This window comes from Biomphalaria glabrata, chromosome 5, assembly GCF_947242115.1.
Source record: "Biomphalaria glabrata chromosome 5, xgBioGlab47.1, whole genome shotgun sequence".
NCBI classification, from domain to species: Eukaryota; Metazoa; Mollusca; class Gastropoda; family Planorbidae; genus Biomphalaria; species Biomphalaria glabrata.
The window spans coordinates 26,813,641-26,834,260 of NC_074715.1; the positions used below are offsets into that span (position 1 = coordinate 26,813,641).

General features: G+C 33.8%; 2 protein-coding genes across 4 annotated transcripts; one reads left to right on the top strand and one right to left on the bottom strand.

Moving 5' to 3' along the window:
- Positions 1-4,307: 4,307 nt before the first annotated feature.
- Positions 4,308-9,788, top strand: LOC106063052 (uncharacterized). Its single transcript, XM_013221361.2, has 2 exons — positions 4,308-4,451; positions 5,366-9,788. Exon 2 carries the CDS (start codon positions 5,386-5,388, stop codon positions 7,318-7,320), a length of 1,935 nt encoding a protein of 644 aa, XP_013076815.1. The 5' UTR covers positions 4,308-4,451; positions 5,366-5,385; the 3' UTR covers positions 7,321-9,788.
- LOC106063051 (protein 4.1-like) lies at positions 8,203-19,767 on the bottom strand. Of its 3 annotated transcripts, none has more exons than XM_013221358.2 (14): positions 19,622-19,767; positions 17,646-17,846; positions 17,446-17,559; positions 17,295-17,337; positions 17,084-17,159; positions 16,128-16,172; positions 15,480-15,659; positions 14,957-15,044; positions 14,687-14,839; positions 12,938-13,035; positions 12,186-12,388; positions 11,826-12,074; positions 11,095-11,432; positions 8,203-9,906 (listed from the first exon to the last, which is right to left on the bottom strand). In XM_013221358.2, exons 2-14 carry the CDS (start codon positions 17,775-17,777, stop codon positions 9,631-9,633), a joined length of 1,995 nt encoding a protein of 664 aa, XP_013076812.1. In that variant the 5' UTR covers positions 17,778-17,846; positions 19,622-19,767; the 3' UTR covers positions 8,203-9,630. The 3 variants fall into 3 exon arrangements, with proteins under 3 accessions (XP_013076812.1, XP_013076814.1, XP_055885557.1); XM_013221360.2 differs by lacking the exon at positions 19,622-19,767 and adding an exon at positions 19,222-19,523; XM_056029582.1 differs by lacking the exon at positions 19,622-19,767 and adding an exon at positions 19,092-19,116.
- Positions 19,768-20,620: the final 853 nt, after the last annotated feature.

Sequence of the window (20,620 nt, forward strand, 5' to 3'; positions counted from 1 at the left end):
CTGTACTTCATTCTTTCTAAAGACGTTTATTATACCCTAGAATAGGTTCTTCCTGGAGTTAGTGGAAAATTTGTAGACTCCCCGCTCTCAATAGTAATGGGGTCTGGGGGAGCGATGTGAGCTCCCCCAGCGCGGGGCGAAGCCCCGCCGCCAAGCACTATTCCCGGTATTGAAAGCCTAAAAAATGCATATTCTGAGGTATCTACAGTGCATTATTCTGTTATTAAAAGTTTTATTTCAAAACCTGTGTTATTCTTACTGACTTAGATCCTCCCGCGCCGTTCGGCTCATTGGGCGGCTAGCTGTTTCCACAAAAATCTGTCACTGGCAATGTCTGAACCCTCTTCCCACCTGCTCTGAGGACCTCTAGAAAGTGTGGCGTGAAGTTGTAATAATGTAATGTTCCTGTTTGCGATTTCCTCGTAATGGCCTCCATGTCATTGCAACTCTTATTATGCCTAATTCATTTTGTCGGAATACATTTCCCGCAAACCTCATGTGACGCTCTGTCACAACCTTACCAAGGGGTCGACTCCCAGTTCGGCATAGCATTTCCTTGATTGAGACCCGATCTCTATAACTGACTCCTTAAATCCGTCTTAGCCTTCTTTGTTGAGCCACATTTAGTCTTTGTTCAATTTCGGTAGATGACTATCCACTGCACTTTATTAATGGAGTCCAGCCACTGGAAGAAATTTTGCAACCTCTCTTGGCTACGCTCTTGGAATTAGGTGACTTTTGTTTGCTTTAGATTTTATATCGAAAAGGGAAGTTTTATCGTCAAAATAATCTGTCGTGGAGTTTTAAACCAAAAGAATCTCTTGAGTTTTATTTTAACAAATTCAAAACCCCATTTAGCTACGCTCATAGAATTTGGTGAGTGTAGTTTGCTTTAGAATAGTAATGAAAGGGAGGGGGGGGGGGTTCAACCTCAAAACTCTCTGTAGGGGGATTTTAAACTCAAAAACATCTTGAGTGGTTTTAAACTAAAAAAAAGTCACTTGGAGGAGGGGGGTTAAACTCAAACTCCCCTTTGGCTTGGCTAAGCTCAATGAATTTTAGTGTGTAATTTACATTTTTTTATATTGAAGAGGTATTTTTTTAGCATCAAACCCCGATGAAGGGGGTTTAAACTCAAAACCCTCTTTGGTTACGCTCATAGCATTTTGAGTGTGTACTTTGCTTATTTTTTTTTTATAGAAGAGGTATTTTTTCGCTTCAAACCCCGGTGAAGGGGGGATTTAAACTTAAAACCCCTTTGGTTACTCTCAAAGATTTTTGAGTGTGTAATTTGCTTTTTTTTATATTGAAGACGTATTTTTTTTATCTTCAAACCCCACTGAAGGGGAAGAGGTTTAAACTTAAAACTCAAAACACCCTTTGGCTACACTCATAGAATTTGTAGTGTGTAATTTGCTTTTTTTCATATTGAAGAGGTGTTTTTTTAGCTTTAAAATCCCGCTGAAGGGGGGTTTAAACTCAAAACCCCTTTGGCTACGCTCATAGCATTATCAGTGTGTAATTTGCTTTTTTATATTGAAGAGGGGGTTTTATAGTAAATTTCGGAGGGGGTTTTAAAATCAAAATCATCCTTAGCTATGCTCTTGGAATTTGGGGATTGTCGTTTGAATTATTTTTTTGTTTGTTTTGTTTTATAGAAAAGGAGAATTTAACTGCAAAACCGCCTTGTAGGGGTTTTAAACTCAAAACCCCCTAGGCTGCGCTGGGGCAAGTGATGGTTTAGTATTAAAATCTCACCTAAAATAAACAAAATCAAAGCAAAAAATCAGTCACTTAAGTCCGTCTCCCCCCCCCCCCCCGCGGGGGGGGGGGATTTCATTTCGGGTTCAAATCCTCATGCGACGCTCTTTCACAACCTTACTAAGGGGTCGACTCCCAGTTCGGCATAGGTTTTCCTTGATTTAGACCCGATCTCTATAACTGACTCCTAAAATCTGTCTTAGCCATCTTTGTTGAGCCACATTTAGTGTTTTTCAATTTCGGCAGATGACTGTTCACTGCACTTTATTAATGGAGCCCAGCCACTGGTAGAAATGTGTAACCTCTCTTGACTACGCTCTTGGAATTAGGTGACTGTAGTTTGCTTTAGATTTTATACCGAAAAGTGAAGTTTTATCGTCAAAATCATCTGTTGGGGGGGTTTAAACTAAAAAATCTCTTTAAATTCAAAACCCCATTTAGCTACGGTCATAGAATTTGGTGACTGCAGTTTGCTTTAGAATAATTTTGAAGAGAGAGGTTTTCAACCTCAAAACTCTCTGTAGGGGGATTTTAAACTCAAACGCATCTGTAGGGGTTTTAAACTTTAAAAAAAAAGCCATCTGGAGGAGGGGGGTTTAAACTCAAAAACCCCCATTGACTTGGCTACGCTCAAATATTTTAGTGTGTAATTTGCTTTTTTTTTATACTAAAGACATACTTTTTCTAGCTTTAAACCCCGCTGAAGGAGGGTTTAAACTCAAAACCCATTTGGCTATGCTCATAGCATTTTGAATGCGTAATTTTCTTTTTTTTTATATTGAAGAGGTATTTTTTAAGCTTCAAACCCGCTGAAGGGGGTTTAAACTCAAAACCCATTGGCTTAGCTCATAGAATTTTGAGTTTGTAATTTGCTTTTTTGATATTGAAGAGGGGGTTAATCGTAAATTTTGGAGGGGATTTTAAAATCAAAATCTTACTTAGCTGTGTTCTTGGAATTTGGAGATTGTGATTTGCACTTTTTTAAAATTGTTTTATAGAAGAGGGGGATTTAACTGCAAAGCCCCTGGTAGGGGGTTTTAAAATCAAAACCCCCTTGGCTGTCCTGGGACAAGTGATGGTTTAGTATTAAAATCGCACCTAAAATAAACAAAATCAAGCAAAAACAAAGTCACTAAACTTCGACCCCCCCCCCCCAATCCATCAGTTGTTACACTTGCCATCTTGTTCCAAGCGAAATCAACACTTTTAACACATTTATTTATTGCAGGCCTGAGTTTGTGTATCGACTGAATGTTTCGGAATATTACCAATAAGAATAATCTTAAAATTTTCTTTAAACGTTTTAGAATGACGCTTAGATACAATGTTTCTTTAGCTTCTTCATCACAAGTGATACTAATCAGACGTTTCAATAGTCTTTATAGCTATTTAAAATTATTTTTTTAAAAATGTATTTGCATTTTTTATTTGTGTAATCTCTTGGCACACTTATATTATCTTATATAATACAGACGTTACTTCAAAAAAGAAGATGATTACGTCCTACGCGTCATGCATCTAGTCATGCATGTTGACCAATAACTTAATTTCTGTAGGTATTCGCGGGCAGCATAAAACACTCCGGCGGGCCGCCTGTGATCCGCGAGATTGTAATTCGCCCACCCCATATATAAGGCATTGTCTTCGATTCCGAAGATTAAGGATAAATGCAGTATTTCACGTTACTAGGCGAACCCAAAGTCTTGTCCGCCTGGAGTTTGTATTGAAGTTCTCTTTTCGTCCTCGGTTCTTGTCTTTGCAAAAGCTCCCTTAGAATGAAATCTCTATGCCCTCACTAGATCTAGGCCTTTGTAGAAAGCATTTAAGGGTATTGAATTATTTCACTATCTGAGCTCCAGTTAGGGTTTAAGATGCTTACATTACGCAATTAATAATCATGCTAATAATGATGAGCTTTTGCACGTCATTGTGAACAGTACGAAAGATTGTCTAAAATGAGGCAATAAATCGCATTGTTAATTTTTTTTTTCTAATTTTAGTTTGTTTTCTGTAGCACGTGGGTTAAGCGGAAGTGTACGCCCTTAAACTGAAACTAAACACTAACACGTGAAGATTAAATTATAATCATTCGCAATAGTGTTTTTTGTTTTTTAAATCACTAAATATGTTGTAAATAAATAAAGGTTTATAGGGTACATTTCTAATGTTGCTAAGAGGTAATTTTAAAATAGGCCCAATTCTACGGCAAACATATTTTAATTATTGCTAAGTAAGTATTAAATAATCATTTAATTAACATTTATTCTTGCATAATTTCAGTGTGCCCTTAAACTGAAACCAAACACTAACACGTGAAGATTAAATTATAATCATTCGCAATAGTGTTTTTTTTTTTAAATCACTAAATATGTTGTAAATAAATAAAGGTTTATAGGATACATTTCTAATGTTGCTAAGAGGTAATATTAAAATAGGCCCAATTCTACGGCAAACATATTTTAATTATTGCTAAGTAAGTATTAAATAAATAATCATTTAATTAACATTTATTCTTGCATAGTTTCAGTGTGCATCATTGGAGTGGCGCACAATTTAGCACGGCATTGCCGCACCAATGAAAGCTCATGCAGGTTCTTTCCATTTAAATGAGTAGGACGCTGTAACGAGTGTAGGCGCTCTTGCATCGCAGACGGAACTTTAAAAAAAACAATGATGGCTTTTATTTTAAGGTAACTTCTCCCAGACAAATCAATGTGTATGATGTTGTACTGAAATAATATGAAACTCAGAATACATACGCCTATTGAGCTACGCCGAAATGACGGTTATTAGATCGACCCAGGGGTCACTGATAAAACCACATTGCTGCGAACTCGCTAATGCAATGATACTTGTGTAACCTACTTCTAGAATCTATACAGACATACTATAATACACACACTAACACACACACATATATGTGCGCGCTAGGCGGCTCGATTGTCCCGGGTTCATACCCTGCTAGCTGCCATTCCCCGTAGTCCTGCGGGAGGCTTGGGCTAGGAAGTAGATTATCTTCAATTCTGAAGAAACATCCAAAACATCTAGATCTACAAAGTTTTTACAAACATTTACAAATAACTAGTAATCTCAATAAAAATCAAATGTTAGCAAAATGCTACATATAAACATTGTCATTTCTTTAACTATATTTCGGATTGAATACAAACTAAAGCAAAATATTTCATCAATTGCACATTTCCTTTGTTTATTTTTTTTTTCTTTTGAAGTTTCTTCTTTCTGAAAAAAAAAACAAAAAAAAAACATATACCCTAATAAATATGCGTATATCGTAGTAGAGTCTAGTATAGACTGTGACAGTATCCAAACTCAAACACATAGGCCTACATCGATTTATGAGTAAGATTTTTCATTGGGTAAATTAGGTCTACCAAAAATGTATACACATAAAATGTGTGGTTAAAAACACACACACTTAATTTTGGTGCTTAGTAAAACTAGATGTATATCTCTACAGACCTATTAATTTTACATATTTTTAAAATCTTTTGAAAACAATAATTCAGATGGTTTAGCTGATATTATTTATGTTCATTTTCCTCAAATAAAATACAAATGCAAATTGGGCTCATCTGTTTTCCAGGTCCTAGAGCTCAACAAACGATGTTTTGTACTGATGACGATGAATCCAATCTAAAAGCAACAGTTGTCCACCCCAATGAAGTTCTGGACATAGACGTATCACCAGGCGTGAAAACCCCACCTTCCTCTTTATTCTCTGGTGCAGCCGATCAACCGAAAAACGAAAACAAAGCAAAATATAAAGAGCGGAAGTCGATAAGACTAACCACACCAATCAAAACAAGTGCAATGAAACGTGGGGATCCATTTTTACCGTCTGTTTTTTCTGATGAGAACCCCATCGCCGACTATACTATTAAAAAGAATTCTAGGAAAAAGCCATCAGATTGTAAGTGCAAAGGGTTTGGCTACAACGTAAGTCCGAGCTCTCTGCTACCAGAGGAAATGCGGCAACAATGGGGAGTTGGGATGTTTGGAAAGCCAACTTTGATTAAAACCAATTCGGTAACACCCGCTTGCACAACAAACAATCATGTGGTGATAACGCCTTCTTCCAAAGAATGCGAACTCAAATGCAACCAAGTAAATATAAACAGAAACGGCACCGGTTGCTCGAGCAGCAAATGTGTGTTACGATGTAAGAACTGTAGAGAGGACCCCTGCTTATGTACAGCTATAAACAGGTCGATTGAAGGTTTTCGAATTCCTGACAATACTGATAGAAAAAAACAAAAGAACATTGCAAAAAATAATGGTAGTTTGAAGTCTAAAGACATGAACAAAAGTCCTAATCCGGTTGTCTTGACGGGAAATTCCAACTGCACAACTTTGATCAAACGAATACCTTGCTATAACAGTAAAGAAAATAGTAACATAATTAGCACTAGCAATTTTCACCGGACTCCCATGGAGCCACCAAGCAGTCACAATGTAAGCATAGCTGAATCTGTTTCTTTCAAAGGTGGTCTCGCAACCAGTTTTGTGGGAGCCAGACCCATCAATCCTGCAGAAACACAAACAAGCTCTTTGAAAGGTTATAGACGAGAAGACATTACTTTATCCCAAAGAGCTCGTCATCGCCATCATCCTTTTCCAACAAGGCGAATTTTAGCTAATATTTCTCCGTCTCCTATTCTAACTAGCAGTAACATAAGTGGTAGTTCGGGAGGCTACGAAAGAAAGAAAACTCTGTCTATGAGTACTCCTCAGATGATTATGATGGGCTCCCAAAGCTGCGCGTGTGAAAGCTGCAGACGTCGAGCTAGCCTTGTGTCGAGAATGGAGGCTATGGGCTTTTCGACACAAGCTCAACAGATGCTGTCCCCTTATCTATTTACCTCAACACAAAGGTACCAGCCAGTCTTGATGTCATCGCCTTTAACCAGTTCAAACAGATACGCTCCTTATACTTTACCTAGTTATGGTTATACAAGAAACTCAGGGTCGATTTATCGTTCTCCAGAACGTTACCAGTGTTCAAGTCCGACATACTACGACTACAGTGATATTTCAAGTTATGGACGACAACCGTTCTCAAGCACACCCTTGTCTATGGCGAATGAGATAAATAAAATAGAAGCTTCATTTTTGGATAGTGAAAACTCTCTGCCTTCTCCTCCATCGTCAGGCTACGTTGAAGATATCACAGACTTATCTATCCAGGACACGGTAGATTTCTTTGTAAGTATGAAATCCCCGTTTGTGAACTCATCTTCATCACCTGTTTCTGATTCCAGTCCAGGCATGTACTCTACCATGTCCCCAGTAGATAGATGCACGTCACCAAATTTTCCCAGCAGATCCATGTCCTGTTTCTGTGCAGCTGGTAATAATACACAATCTTTTTCCATAGCTCAATATAAACGAGATTCAGGTTTTGGAGAGCCTTCGTCTAACACCAAATATAATAGTAACCACGAACCCGCTTCACAACCAATTTCTTTACTGTATTCTTCCTTGGTCACAGATTTAGAAGATGAGCTTCAGTGTGCAATAGAAAATATTCCGACTGTGTAGAAATCCATGAACTATTCAAGTGAAAAATATTTTGTGTTAGTTTGTTAATTACTATGTCTTGATTACACAATTGGAGCTATTTCATTCACTTTAATGTAATGTAATTTGAGCTTTTAATGATTTATTTTGCATACAAACTGATGACAAGCAAACAATGTTGCCCAATGATACTGAATGCAGAGAATTTTTATATTCACTTTTTTTTTTACTTTTGTTTTGCATTTGATTGCTTGACATGTCCCCATATTCACAACCTTTTTTTTTTGTGTTCATAATTAATAATTTGTAGAACCATTTTCAAATTAAAAAAAACTTTTTTTTTATTTGGGTGAAAATGTTTAAAATACTTTCATTTATGTAATAGTTTATCTATGTAAGGATTAACTTGGAATTATCCTGTATATGTGTATATATATATATATATTGAAAGTTTATTTCATTACATTAGATATGTGATTTTGAAAAAAAATTAAGCTAATTTGCTCACACTCAACAGCCATAAAATTCTCTCCACACCAAATTATGCTTTTAAGAGAGGAAGAGGTAAACAAGTGGCAAGGCCACATGTTTTGTTTTTATGTTTATAATGCAAAAAAATGTTTTCCTCATACGCCCACATTTGTGTCTTTCAGTAACATATTTATGAAATAAACCACCGTACAGAAAATTACTGTTTACTGTTGATAAATTAGTACCCAGTTTTAAAACCTAAGCACCTTTGAAAAAAAAAAGTTTCACCTATCAAAACAAGATCAATTTTATTTTCTATTAGCATTGCCATTATTAATAATAGTTGAACTGAAAATAAATAAGAACAACTTTATATCAATGTCAGAACATTCTAACAATCATACATTGAGAAATAAAATGTTGTATGATAAATAAAATTGACGTTTTGCAATTTATTGCATAAAAGATGAAATGTAATATATACATATACAGGCATGGAGAATGTGTGATGTATTCAAGTATACTAGATTCAATTTAAATAGAAATTATATGAAGAATAGGTTTTTAATATTAGGTTACCAGTAAAAAGTTTTCTACAGTTGAAAATCAGTGCACTTTGTGACAAGACACAAAAACAATTTCCTGTTCAAGTCATTTCCATATCGAGTTCATTCCCTTGAGCAACATTTCCATTGTGTATAAAAATTGCAAGTAACTAAAAAATATAGGTATGCCCAAATTGTATTTTCTAGTTTTAATGAATTTATTTACATTATGAACACAAAAATTCATTTTGAAGTGCTTTTATAATAAAATTATCTGGTAAAATCTATATATAGCTTAAGAGAATTTCATCAATTAAAAAATGTTAGAATATAAAAATTTCAACAATAGGGGTTTGTAAATAGTTTGTTCTGGAATGTTCTGAAATAACTGCTTTTGACAAAATACAACAAGGCTATAAAATGTATAACATAAAAGGAATGTACAAAAGGTAAACAAACCTACACTTTGTATTTACATGGTATGAGGGACTAAATATATGTAATACTTGTAAAGTAAATATAAAATGTTACAAGTCTTTCTTTGTAAACTGCCTTTGCTAGTCGAAAGATAGGAGTGAACAGAAAGTGTTCTAAAGCTTTAATGCATATCACAATATACATCTTATTCCATGTTAAGCTTAAACTAGGTGCGAAAGTTAAGGGAGCAATAAGAAAGATGTTTAAGCCAATAAGTAATTTCCCCTTCTCAATTCCCACTCTGTAGAAAAAGTTTTATATGCAGCTCTTAAACTGCAGGTCCCCCACCCCATGAACAAAAAAATTGAATCCTCTTGATTGATTCTTGAGTTAAGAAATGTCAGATCTTATGAAGCAACAGAAAGTAAATTTATACACAGGAAATTTATGTCACTGTTAGGCAATGATTTATGAATGTAAAAATGTTTATTTCTATTAGCCAGCACAACATACTTTCAATTAAACAAATAATTATGACAATCATTACACAACAATATAAACATAATAATGATATGGAGTTTAAATTGTAATCTCTGTTGTCATGCAAATAATGGCTGCCTAAAATTTTCATATGTACATAATTTTCATAAATGACTATACAAATGAAAATCTCTGCATTTTCATTTCCCAACCTGTCAAAGTAAACATATTGTTTAAAATGACTTTATCCTCACTGAGCAGTTTACAATGTGTATATAAAATAAAAAGTAAGGAAATGATCTATCACCACAGATCGAAATGCACTGTTTTGTTCTTAAAAAAAAAAAGAAAGAAATAAAACCTGATACACATTGGAACATCAAAAACATAATGCATACCCCTAAAGTGAACTAAAATATTACATAAAAACTTCACGAACTTCTTCCTTGCCTTTCTTTGAAGCAGTTGACTCTTTCCCCTTTTTGGCATCCTTCTCTTTCTTTGAATCCTTTTTACTGTCTTTTTTGTCTTCTTTTTTCTCCTTTTCTTTTTTGCTATCTTTTCTGGTGACTTTTTCTTTCTTGTCCTTTTTACTCTCTTTATCTAAAGCTTTCTTGCTATCATTTTCTTTACCAGAGTCATCATCCTTTTCTTTCTTGCCAGGTTTAGGTGCTACTGGTGGTTTCTCAGGTTTCTAAAATATTCAGTAGAGACTCATTATAAATACTAAATGAGATCCTCAGAATTAAGAAAACAAACAACATTTATATAAAATTAAACATTCAGAATAAACTGCATTTGTGTGGACAGTTTAGTGTCCAACAATGCCCCACTGTCTAAAGAAATAGACAACCATCTTTGTAAGGCCAACAGTGCTTTTGGTCACCTCCAATTGAGAGAATGATGGTATGTCTCTCTAACAGCAAAAATCAATGTTTTTAAGCAGTTGTTCTCACTACACTTTTGCATGGCTCTGAGACCTGCCTTCTCTTGCTCCTCAAATGCTACCATCAAAGGTGCATTTGCAACGTAATGGGCACATGCTGGCAAGACTACTTACCATTCAAAAGCTGTGCAATGTCACTTATTCTGCATGAGGGATGACCACTTGCCAAAGGTGACCTTTGGTGAGCTTAAAGGTGGATGGTGTAAAAGAAGTGTGTCCCCCGCACCCCCAGGCAAGTGCTATAAACTCAGGTGCCATTTTATCCTCTCTGGCTTCAAGGAAAGTAGCTGACAGAAGATGGCTTTGGAAAGAGACAATTGGAGAGTTCTCACAAAGGCTGTGAGACACACATTTAAGGATCAAAGAAAAGCCATTGTAGAAGTCAGGCACAGAGTACATAAAAAAAAATTAAATAGACCCCAGGCAAGCAAAGCTTTGTCTGCAAAAGATGTGGAAAAATATGCAGGTCACAGCTAGGATTGCTTATAGTCATGTGAAACACTGCATTCAAAGACATTATCATTATTATTTTTACATTTTAAACATTTACAAGTCTCAATGTTATTAAAGCATGTCATTGTGGCAGCACTACATGGGACTGGGCAATGAATTGTAGGATAAAAATGTTCAGATCTACAGGATTTTAAATGTAGGGAAATAATCATGTTAAATTTAATGTCTTATCATGGTCTAGCTTTTATATCAATTTAATGAAGATTAATCTATCTGAATACATCATTTTATAGTTTTTTTTTAAATTTTTTAAACAACAAAACTTTCTACAATATAATGATAACTTTAACAAATTGCCTCTATAAAGGAATAGTTTCCAACTAATTTTAAAACAGTCCACATTCATGAACTGTTTCTAAACCCATAAAGTTATGTAAATGTTTATGTCTGAAAATATATTTGTATTAAATATTAAACATTTACCTTTGCTACAGGAGGTTTCTCTTTACCAGGCTTGGCAGCAACTTCAGGCTTCAATTTAGGAGGAGGAATTACTTCCTGTACAGCTCTTCGTGCATCAAAACTACCTTGTGAGCTAGCACTGTCTCTAGAAGATCTTCGACTGTCTCTAGAAGACCTATCTGATTCACTCTCAGACTTTTGCCTTTTAGTTTGCACTGCTAGAGCTATCGGTGTTGGTACACCACCTAGGTGTGCATTATTTGATACATTCTTTTTAGGTAGTATCCTGCGCACTTCTTCTGGTGATTCTTTTGGTGGAGCAGGAAGTCTGTCATCCAGATCAGAGTCTTCTTCTGGAACTGTTTTGAAAATAATTTATACTCTATTAGGAAGTGGGCACAGTAGATTTATATCATAATCAAAATTTTGGGAAATTTAATATGTTAAATATTTTAATTGAATGGTTCTTAATATTTTTTTTTCTTAATATGTGTTTATGTGTTGTTTTTTTTTTAAATAAGAAGACATATCAGGATTCCCTAAGAAACAATGGATCAGTTTCTAGTACCTAGCAGAATGGTAACAGCACTTTACATAAATCAATTTTAGATTTTTCTCATCTCTTTGAAAGGAATTTGAATTGTTTTGAAAAATAAAATGTGCTATTACTTTAAAAAAAAGTACTAATTGGCCTACATCTAACAGCAACAATAATAATAACAATAAAAATGTAAATGAATTATAAAATGTACCTGGCTGTCTTATAACTTGCCGAGTAATCAATTTGGGAGATTCTTCTCGAGGTAGAGGAGATTGAAATGGTGTCCTGTCCTCTTCTATAAAAGAAGCATTTCTACTGTCCTCATGGAAAGAATCTTCATTGACCCGGGACAGCACTGTACGATTCCTAATTTCCATTCTCTCTTCTCTTAGAGTATCAAAAGATAAGTTTTGAATCTCCATTGTGCGCTGCTCCAAAAATGGTTCTCGTCTGTGATTCACTGTAATGAAAAAATACAGAAAATCGTAATTAGTAAAAATATTTATTGAAAAAATTAAATTAAATAAACCCAACAAAAAAAACAAAACAAAACTAATGCCAACTAACTCACAGTTGTCTAGACTTCTTGATCTGTTGTTGTTGAGAACTGAATTCAATGACTGTCGGCTGTGTGTTCTCTCAAACTGTTTGGAGGGTCTGTCAGCCATTGATGCATTTAGCCGAGTTTGATAAAGTGTGCGCCCAGAGTAACGATATTTGGAACCAAATCTTGGAAAGCCAGTTCTTTTTTTAGCATCATCAGCAGACCGGAGTCTGTTGAAAACAAGTTTTAAAAAATGCTAATAATTGTAATTATCTATTAGAAGTGGTCAAGGAAAGTCTTCAACCATTTTATAAGAGTGCAGTAATTTACATGGCTAAAGACCCAGGTGTGACAAACATAAATGGCCATATATGATGCAAATGAGACTGTAGTCTATTTAGGGGCAATAAATCCATCACCTTTCTTTGGAAGTTAAGGTTTTAAAAGTATGTATACAATCAAAGGAAACAAATATTATATTAATTCAAAATCTTTCTGATTGACTACCGTATAATAAGCTTTTTAAAAGGGATTTGATGACTTTGGAAACTATATACATACAGTTTACATTTCAGCTTCATGTATGATATCTCAAATGAGTTTAAAGTCTTGAGGCTACTACAACTTTTACTGATTGTAATAAAAAATGATCCCTTATGAAATAAAAAAAAAAATGTCACAGAAGTGAACAATATGAATATGCCATATTATTGATTATCAATCAAACTGAACTAAGTTTGAACCTCAAATTTATATTTTAATGAATAAATTTAACTCACCTAAGAAAAGCATGATGCTCAACAGAAATCTTCCATATACGCTTGGCCATTTTGTTGTTAGGAAGTCTGAATGCCACCCAGCTCTCATAAGTTTCAAACTAGAGATTAACATTTAGAGAAATTATTTATCTCAGATTTGCAATACACCAGGGATGCCCCAAATACTTCCCATGGACCTCGGTGCTATATGGCCTGCCAAAACATTGGCACAAAGTGTAGAAAATGCAATAAAACTGAATTTAGAAACTTCTGTCTAAAGACTGCAGTACTGACAAAAAAAAAAATCAGTCAGCAGTAAGGGAAAGCTACCTAGTTGCTCTCATCCTATATGAAAAAAGAGGCCCTTTTCCTAAACAAAAGGATGGGGTTGAAGCTATCAGCCTTTTTCTAATGACCATTACAAGGTGATTACGAGGTATGGGTAAAATTAGTATAAAACTAAGAGACATAGACTTTGAAATATTTTCTATTGCCGCTGATGAGTCCATCGTGGTATTTATTGGTGGTAAAAACAATTTAGAAATAGCAGAAGAGCGGCTATGAGAAGCATGCATGGGACCACCATTAACTAAAACCTGTTTAAAGAATTTCAACCATCATAAAGTATCTTTTTCTTTCTTGGAAAAAATTAGTGGGAATTAATGGTAGCTGAAAAATAATTGGATTTTACATTGGACTGGCAACAAGATTTAGTCGGAACCTGGCCCCAATCTTTGGCAAAGTGTTAAATCTGGACCAGGAGATGATAACTGTGTACAGTAAATTTCATTACATCACTGTCATTGAATTTTATAGTTTTTCTGAAATAACTAGAATCCAAATATGAATTCTTTGACAGTAGAATGCACTGGTTAATCCAAGAAAAGGTACAAAATGTGTTTTAAAAATATTAGACATGAAATTGAAATATTTATGATGGAGAAATCAATGCAAGTGCCTTAAATAAACAATACCTTATGGCTGTAATATTTGGGAGATTTTATGCAACATCATGTCACATCTGTATGAAATCAACAAACAAATGAAAGACAAGATGTGTATGTGGACATAAGTGTCTTCCAAATGAAATTGCAACTCTTCATGCAACAAGGCTGAAAGTGTGCACCGTGACCTACTAGTGCTGCTTTATAATATGATGAGCAGCTAAATATGTCTTCCAAAAGAAAAAATGATCCAATTTCAGAGAAAGATTTATGGATTTTCTTGATTTTTCTTTTTAAAAAATTTGCGGCCAATGTGACAAGTACCCCAACAGACCTGCAACTGGAACTGATTTTCTTTCAAAGCCAGACATCCTTGCTTGACAAATTTCAAGCTATGCATACAATTGATTTCTACTTCATGTTGCCTGCAGAAATGTTTCCAAATGTCCAAAAACAAACATTAAAGATGATTGCAATGTTTACAAGCACTGATTTGTGTAAACCCACTTTTTAGTGATGAAACAAAATAACATGCTACATAGCTAATGGTCTCACAGACATGCATCTAGATTCACTGCTGTGACACAATGCCTCATCTATGTAGCAGAAATTAATTACATTAATTCAGAAAATTACATGTACCAAATCTTCAGGTTTCTAATAAAATGATTTTAAGTCAATTTCATAAATTTTTTCTACCTTTTCAGTGATATGCCCACAACATGAGTGTCGGAAAATAAAATGGTCCGCAGACCAAATAGAGTTGGGCATTCCTGCAATACACATGTTCTAAATGATTTTTAAAAAGTTGTGTTTTAACAATTACCTCAGCAGGTCTTATTCTAAGTAAGAACTTGTTCCTTCTGTAAGAAATTTTCAAAATTTTGGGCCAGACAAATCTGTTAATTCTTAAATTGTCTCTGTACACAGATATTCCAGTGGAACCAACACCCAACAAGATATCAACATAGTCAGAATCCTAGCAAATAGAAAGTGTACAATTTTATTTGGTTTACATTAGAAAATGTTACAGATAGTAATATGGATTGCCTGCTGATAGGCCAAGAATATATTATTTTTTCTACCATTCTCTAACCTTAGCTTTATGCAGATCAACACCATAAAGAGCAATTTTCTTGCTGTATTCCAAATAATGCATCTCTGCTTGTTCAGGTGTTTGACCCCTAAAACGAGCATAATATACAAAATTAGAAGAATTGATTTATTAAGTCACTTTAAAGTATTTCTTTTTAGGATCCAATCTGGAATGGGCACAAATGCCAAGAAGAAGAATGAGGATAACACATAAGAAAACTCTTATTCTATGTTGTGATTGTTCCTTTCTAGCATGCTTTTGATTCACAATACTGTGCTGGAGAATTTTGATATCTTTTTTTTTTCCTCATATAATGTTCAAAGTATAACTGATATATTGAAGTGCTGCAACAAGCAATGTTCTAAACATGAAAGAGCAGCACTAGAAAGTATATTGAGAAAGAAATAAGTGAAAAAAAAAATAGATGACTGCCAAACTGGCTTTCCTGCCAAGAAGACTAAATGTTGACAAATATTGCTAGTTAATACAGCAAAACTAAACATTAATAAAACTAGAACTGTACTTGTGTTGTTTATGCAATGCTGCTATCTTGTAGAGTAAGTCCTCTGTTTGGTCAGGTGCAAAGGGCATGTCTCGAATATAATCTATTCCAGTACCATGATCAATGGGGTCATAATCACCAATATCTGCTTGCACTGCATAAGAGCCAAGCATAGCATGTGTAGCTTGTGAACAAGGCAATCTGAAAAAAAAAATGTTTTACCATTTGCATGGTATTTCATAGGCGAATTTAATAATAAAACTTTGACAAAGTAATATGTAAATATGGTTAAAAATAAAGCAATGCTTTTTTCACTACAGGAAATGCTAAAGCAGAATTAAAGAACAAAAATTTTACGAACTTTAAAAAAACCCCATTGATCTCATAATTTGAATGAGGAAAACACAAATAATAATGTTAAGTTATTTTATATACTATTGAGAAGTAGATAGCCACTAAACAAAAATGAGAAACATCAAACAAATAATAAATTAGTGTAAATAAAATTTCACATCATTATGTAATGTATATTTAGACAAACTGAATGTTGATTAACTTAGAATACAGAATAAATACAGATCATAGAACTTTTATTTATCATTATTTGAAAATTGATTTGGGGAGAGTGTTTTAAATAAAAGAAGCAAAAAAAGAACAACAAATACTCACTTTCCACTGATAATATCTCTTCTGATTTGTAAACAAACTAAATATCTGAAATATCAAAAACAGAATTAAAACATGCTAAGCATAATTTCCTATTTATTTTCTAGTTCCTTAACCAAATCCCCTAGACAAATAATTTGCACAAAAAAAGGCTAATAATGTTTTTCTTTGATTAGCTTAGAATGCTTTTAAAAATTAAAACTAATTATTTTCTAAATGTTAAATACATAAAACGAATTTTAAAATCCAATGAAAACTGTGGTGATAAAAGATCCAAGAAGAACATTTTTTCCCCTGTTGGCCAATAGAAATTTATTTTAAATCCTATTTCCATCACAATAAATTTTTTCATGGGAAGTTGGCCAATAGAAATTTATTTTAAATCGTATTTCCATCACAGAGATAATACTTCACCAACATCTGGTACATAAACATGCACACTTACACCAAAATAATTAGAGCTGAAAATTCGACCAGTAACTAGCACCACCCCCAGGGAGAAAGTAATGAAGTCAAGTTCCCCTTTCAGACCTCGCAATTTTATATATTGGGCAGAAGATGTAAAGGTAATGTAACTTTACTACTTTATGAGGGAATTATGATATATCTGGTATTAGTTACAATTTAAAATGGACCTTTTTTTTTTTTTCATTTAAAAACTAATCCTAGATTTAAAATAAAGCTTGGTAAGCAAGTTGAGCATCACAAGTTTCATGGAATGTCAAAAGTTGGATGTATGGTCCTTATGGAAGAGCTCATTCTTTGGATAAAACCAGTATCTAGAAAAATACTTACTGGGAGAAAACTTTTGGAATCTTCAAAACTTTGGGAGAATTCCACAAAATTTTTAAGCAATTATGGAATTTAAAGAGCCAATTTATATACATTTTTTTAAAAATATACTTTTATTTTTGAGGAGCACTACAAACTTTGTGTTGAAAAGAAAAACAATGTTATACCTTGTAAGACTTTCTGTAAGCTGAGTAGGGTCAGGTGGGTAAAACTTGAGAGCAAATTCAAACTCCATCTTGCCACCTTAAATATTTTGATGTTTATGCCATTAATTAAAATACTAATAATAAAGCCCAACAGGAATATAATGAAATACAATAGAACACAAAACTACATAAAAGATGAAATGCAACTCAAAGACAAGACAATGGTACATACGTTTCTTCTGCTTTGTAACCTTCTTACTGAGGTCTAACCAAAACTGGAAAAACATAAGTATTTCTATTAATAAATACAAGTTTACCTTAGTTATAACAGCTGTCTTTTACTTTTTGTATATATGTTGATGAGAGTTACATTTTTTTTTTACCTTGACATTTTCAGGATCATAATCTTCCTTATATTGGAGACCAAAATAATCCCTTTCAAGCAAGTCTAGATAGTCACATACTCTTTCATACAGCAATTGTCCACTGGAGCGTTTCTGTCAATGAGAATGCACATTTGATTAAACAGTTTCCATTTTCTTCTTGATCAGTTTAAAGACGTAGTTAGCCTAATTATACTTACATCAATGGCTACTTCATATTCCTCCCCATTAAGAAGAAGTACTTTACAATTCATTGGCCGTTGAATGCGTGTCTTATTTTCCACAGGCCTAGATATCTGAGGTGGGCCCTGTGGAGGGGCTGAGTTGGACATATTGCTGCAGCTGCTGGACTCTGATGAAGAGTACAAAGTCTGAAGATTCTCAGTTGAAAGAAAAAATTCCTGAACAAACAAAATATTTATAAAAGTATTATGCACAAATACTGAACACTACAAAAAAAAACAACAACATGTTAACAGTTATCACTACATTTGTAAATGTAACACAGAAATAAAAAAAGCCTAAGTTCTTTTCATTTACAAGAAAATATTGCTCATACCCAATCCTTACTTTATCATACCCAATCCTTAGTTGGTCTTCACCTTGAAGGGATGCTTTGTTTCTCTGTCCTAGATGCAGCCCAAGTTTATAAAAAAATAACCCCCAGATTATTGTAAAAGAAAAAGAAAATACAAATACATTGTGCTCCACAATAACACAGCTTTAATTAAATACTGAATTTAAAAAGTCAGATGATCTATTTCTTATCAAGTATGATTTTTAAGTGTCTTGACAAAGAGCTGTCTCATTTGTTTGTTCTAACAACTTGGAGCTTGGGAGGCATAGAGCAACAAAATATTTCTTACCATAGTGTGTGTTAAAAGTCCAACAAAAAACATGTGACTTGAAACAATTTTAATTAAAAATATAACATTTCATTTTCTGTAAAGGAAATATTTGCAGATGCCATAGTTATATAATATAGTCCACAGGCATTACAACACAATTCAGATTTTAATCACAGAAGGTGAAATGTACTTAATGAAATGTTGACAGGTAACAATAACAATGTCAATGTTATTGTTATAGTCAATGTACACAATAGTCACAATACAAATACATGTGTTGGTCTACTTGATACACAAGATTCTAGTACTACTAGACTATAGTCTATAGCATTTGGGAGCTAACTAGAGACTAAATCTATATATGATAGGTTAGAGAAAAAAATTAATTAGTTTTTAAATTAAATAAGTAAATACTGAATTCTATTTATATAAAGCAGCAACAACTTCATCATCCACTATAGAGTATCAATGACATGAAGAGTGCTTATTTATAAGTTCATTTTTGACATTCCTAAGCAAGCAAATAAAAAAAAAAAATCCTTGATGAATGATTCCAACTGATGACTGAAGACCTGTCCCTGTCCTACAAACAAAATAGTCTCTAGATGTTAGAGCTAAATTATTTTTGCCTGTAAGGTTAGAAACTTGCATCTCACCTCACCTGTGCTACCTGGACATAAGTCACATTAGGAATATAATTATCTATAGCAAGTTGTACTGGTAAGAAGTTGTAATGAATGATGATTATTTCCTCAAGTGAAGATGATGGAATATCCAATGTTCACCTGGTGTGATTACCTGTGAATACCTCAATAATGTAGATCACTACATCTTAAGATCTAGGAGAACTATCTTTACAAAGAAAGCAAACATGGACACGCTGAACCACAAACCAGGAAATGCTCCAATAAACACAATTTTAATTTACCTTCAGTTATACTAAGACTCTTAATAGTTATACGTCGATCTAGACTTTATTTTACATTGTCTTTGTGCTAGACATTGAATCTACTGATCTAGAAGCACAATGACAATTTGGTGAAAAAAATAGTTAATTCCAAGAACAAACGAACGACAGCCTTTTAATCAAAGAAATGTTGATTGATTCGGTGAGGATAATTTGACACCGTAACAGCGTATGATGGTTGGTGACAAAATGGCATCCGGCGGAGGTAAAAATAGGCCAAAAGTGTCAACAACTTGCAAAACTTTTGTGAAATTGTAATCCTCGCGCTCAACATTCAAGCACGTGGATAGTAACTGCAATTGTAAAAGTCAGCAAAGATTCTAATGAACAAAAATAAATATTAAAACCAAAACATATTCACCTGTAGCACGCTTACAAAGAATCCAGTCACTTCAACACGGGCCTAACTAGTTTAGACTCTACTCTAGAGATTCTACCTATGAATGTTTTTTTTTCCATTGTCACTTCCGCGATCAATTTTTGTACCTGTCTACGTCACAGATGAATAAGGGGAAATTACCAGAAATATATTTTTATTAGTGTTAGAATTATTGTAATCTTCGTTCGTGTGTAGTTTTATTTTGTAAAAATACAAATTAGATAAAAGATCTAGAGATGATATCTAGACCTAGACAATAGATTCTAGATGTATAAATGTTTCGACAACACTTTTCTCAACAATTGACAGACGTATTTTCAAAATGCTAGACCACTGTTTCCATTCAAGATACGTATTAGATATCTTCAGGAAATTTCTTCTTCCGTTCATTAGTTATAATTTAAATTTTGAGATCTAACTTAACAGGCCTATGCCTTTGAACGCCTTGATTCTTGTGATGCCACTGATACGCAGGTGTCTAGAAACAGTTGCAGTCTTAGTTTAAAGGTTGTAGAGAGAATTCTAAGCCTCAGTAGCTATATGACTTAAATTGTAAAATAAAATCAAGTACTGCCCAATTTTAACTTCAAGATTAACTTCTGATGCCTGTGTCTTCATAGTCTTGATCTTTCTGTTTAAATGTTCTCTTGTGCTTAAATGATCAATTTAGCATTAACAACTATTAGGCCTAAGTATGATACGGACATAAACAACTTTTAAAAGCAGCAAGTGAAAGATCCAGTTGAGATCTCGTAAAGTAGAAAAGATATTGAAATTCCAATGTCATGATATTTTAGACCTTTCAAAGTTCTGATGCAACGGCTATTTTTTTCTTTTCTGAAAGCCAAAAATTGAATTTTTAAAATCAACTATGCTAGCAGGTTTTTTGTTTTCATAAAAATACACGATTTAAAAACTATTCACTATTAGGCTTATTTAGTAAAAAAAACAACAAAAAAAAAACAAAAAAAAAACAAGGTT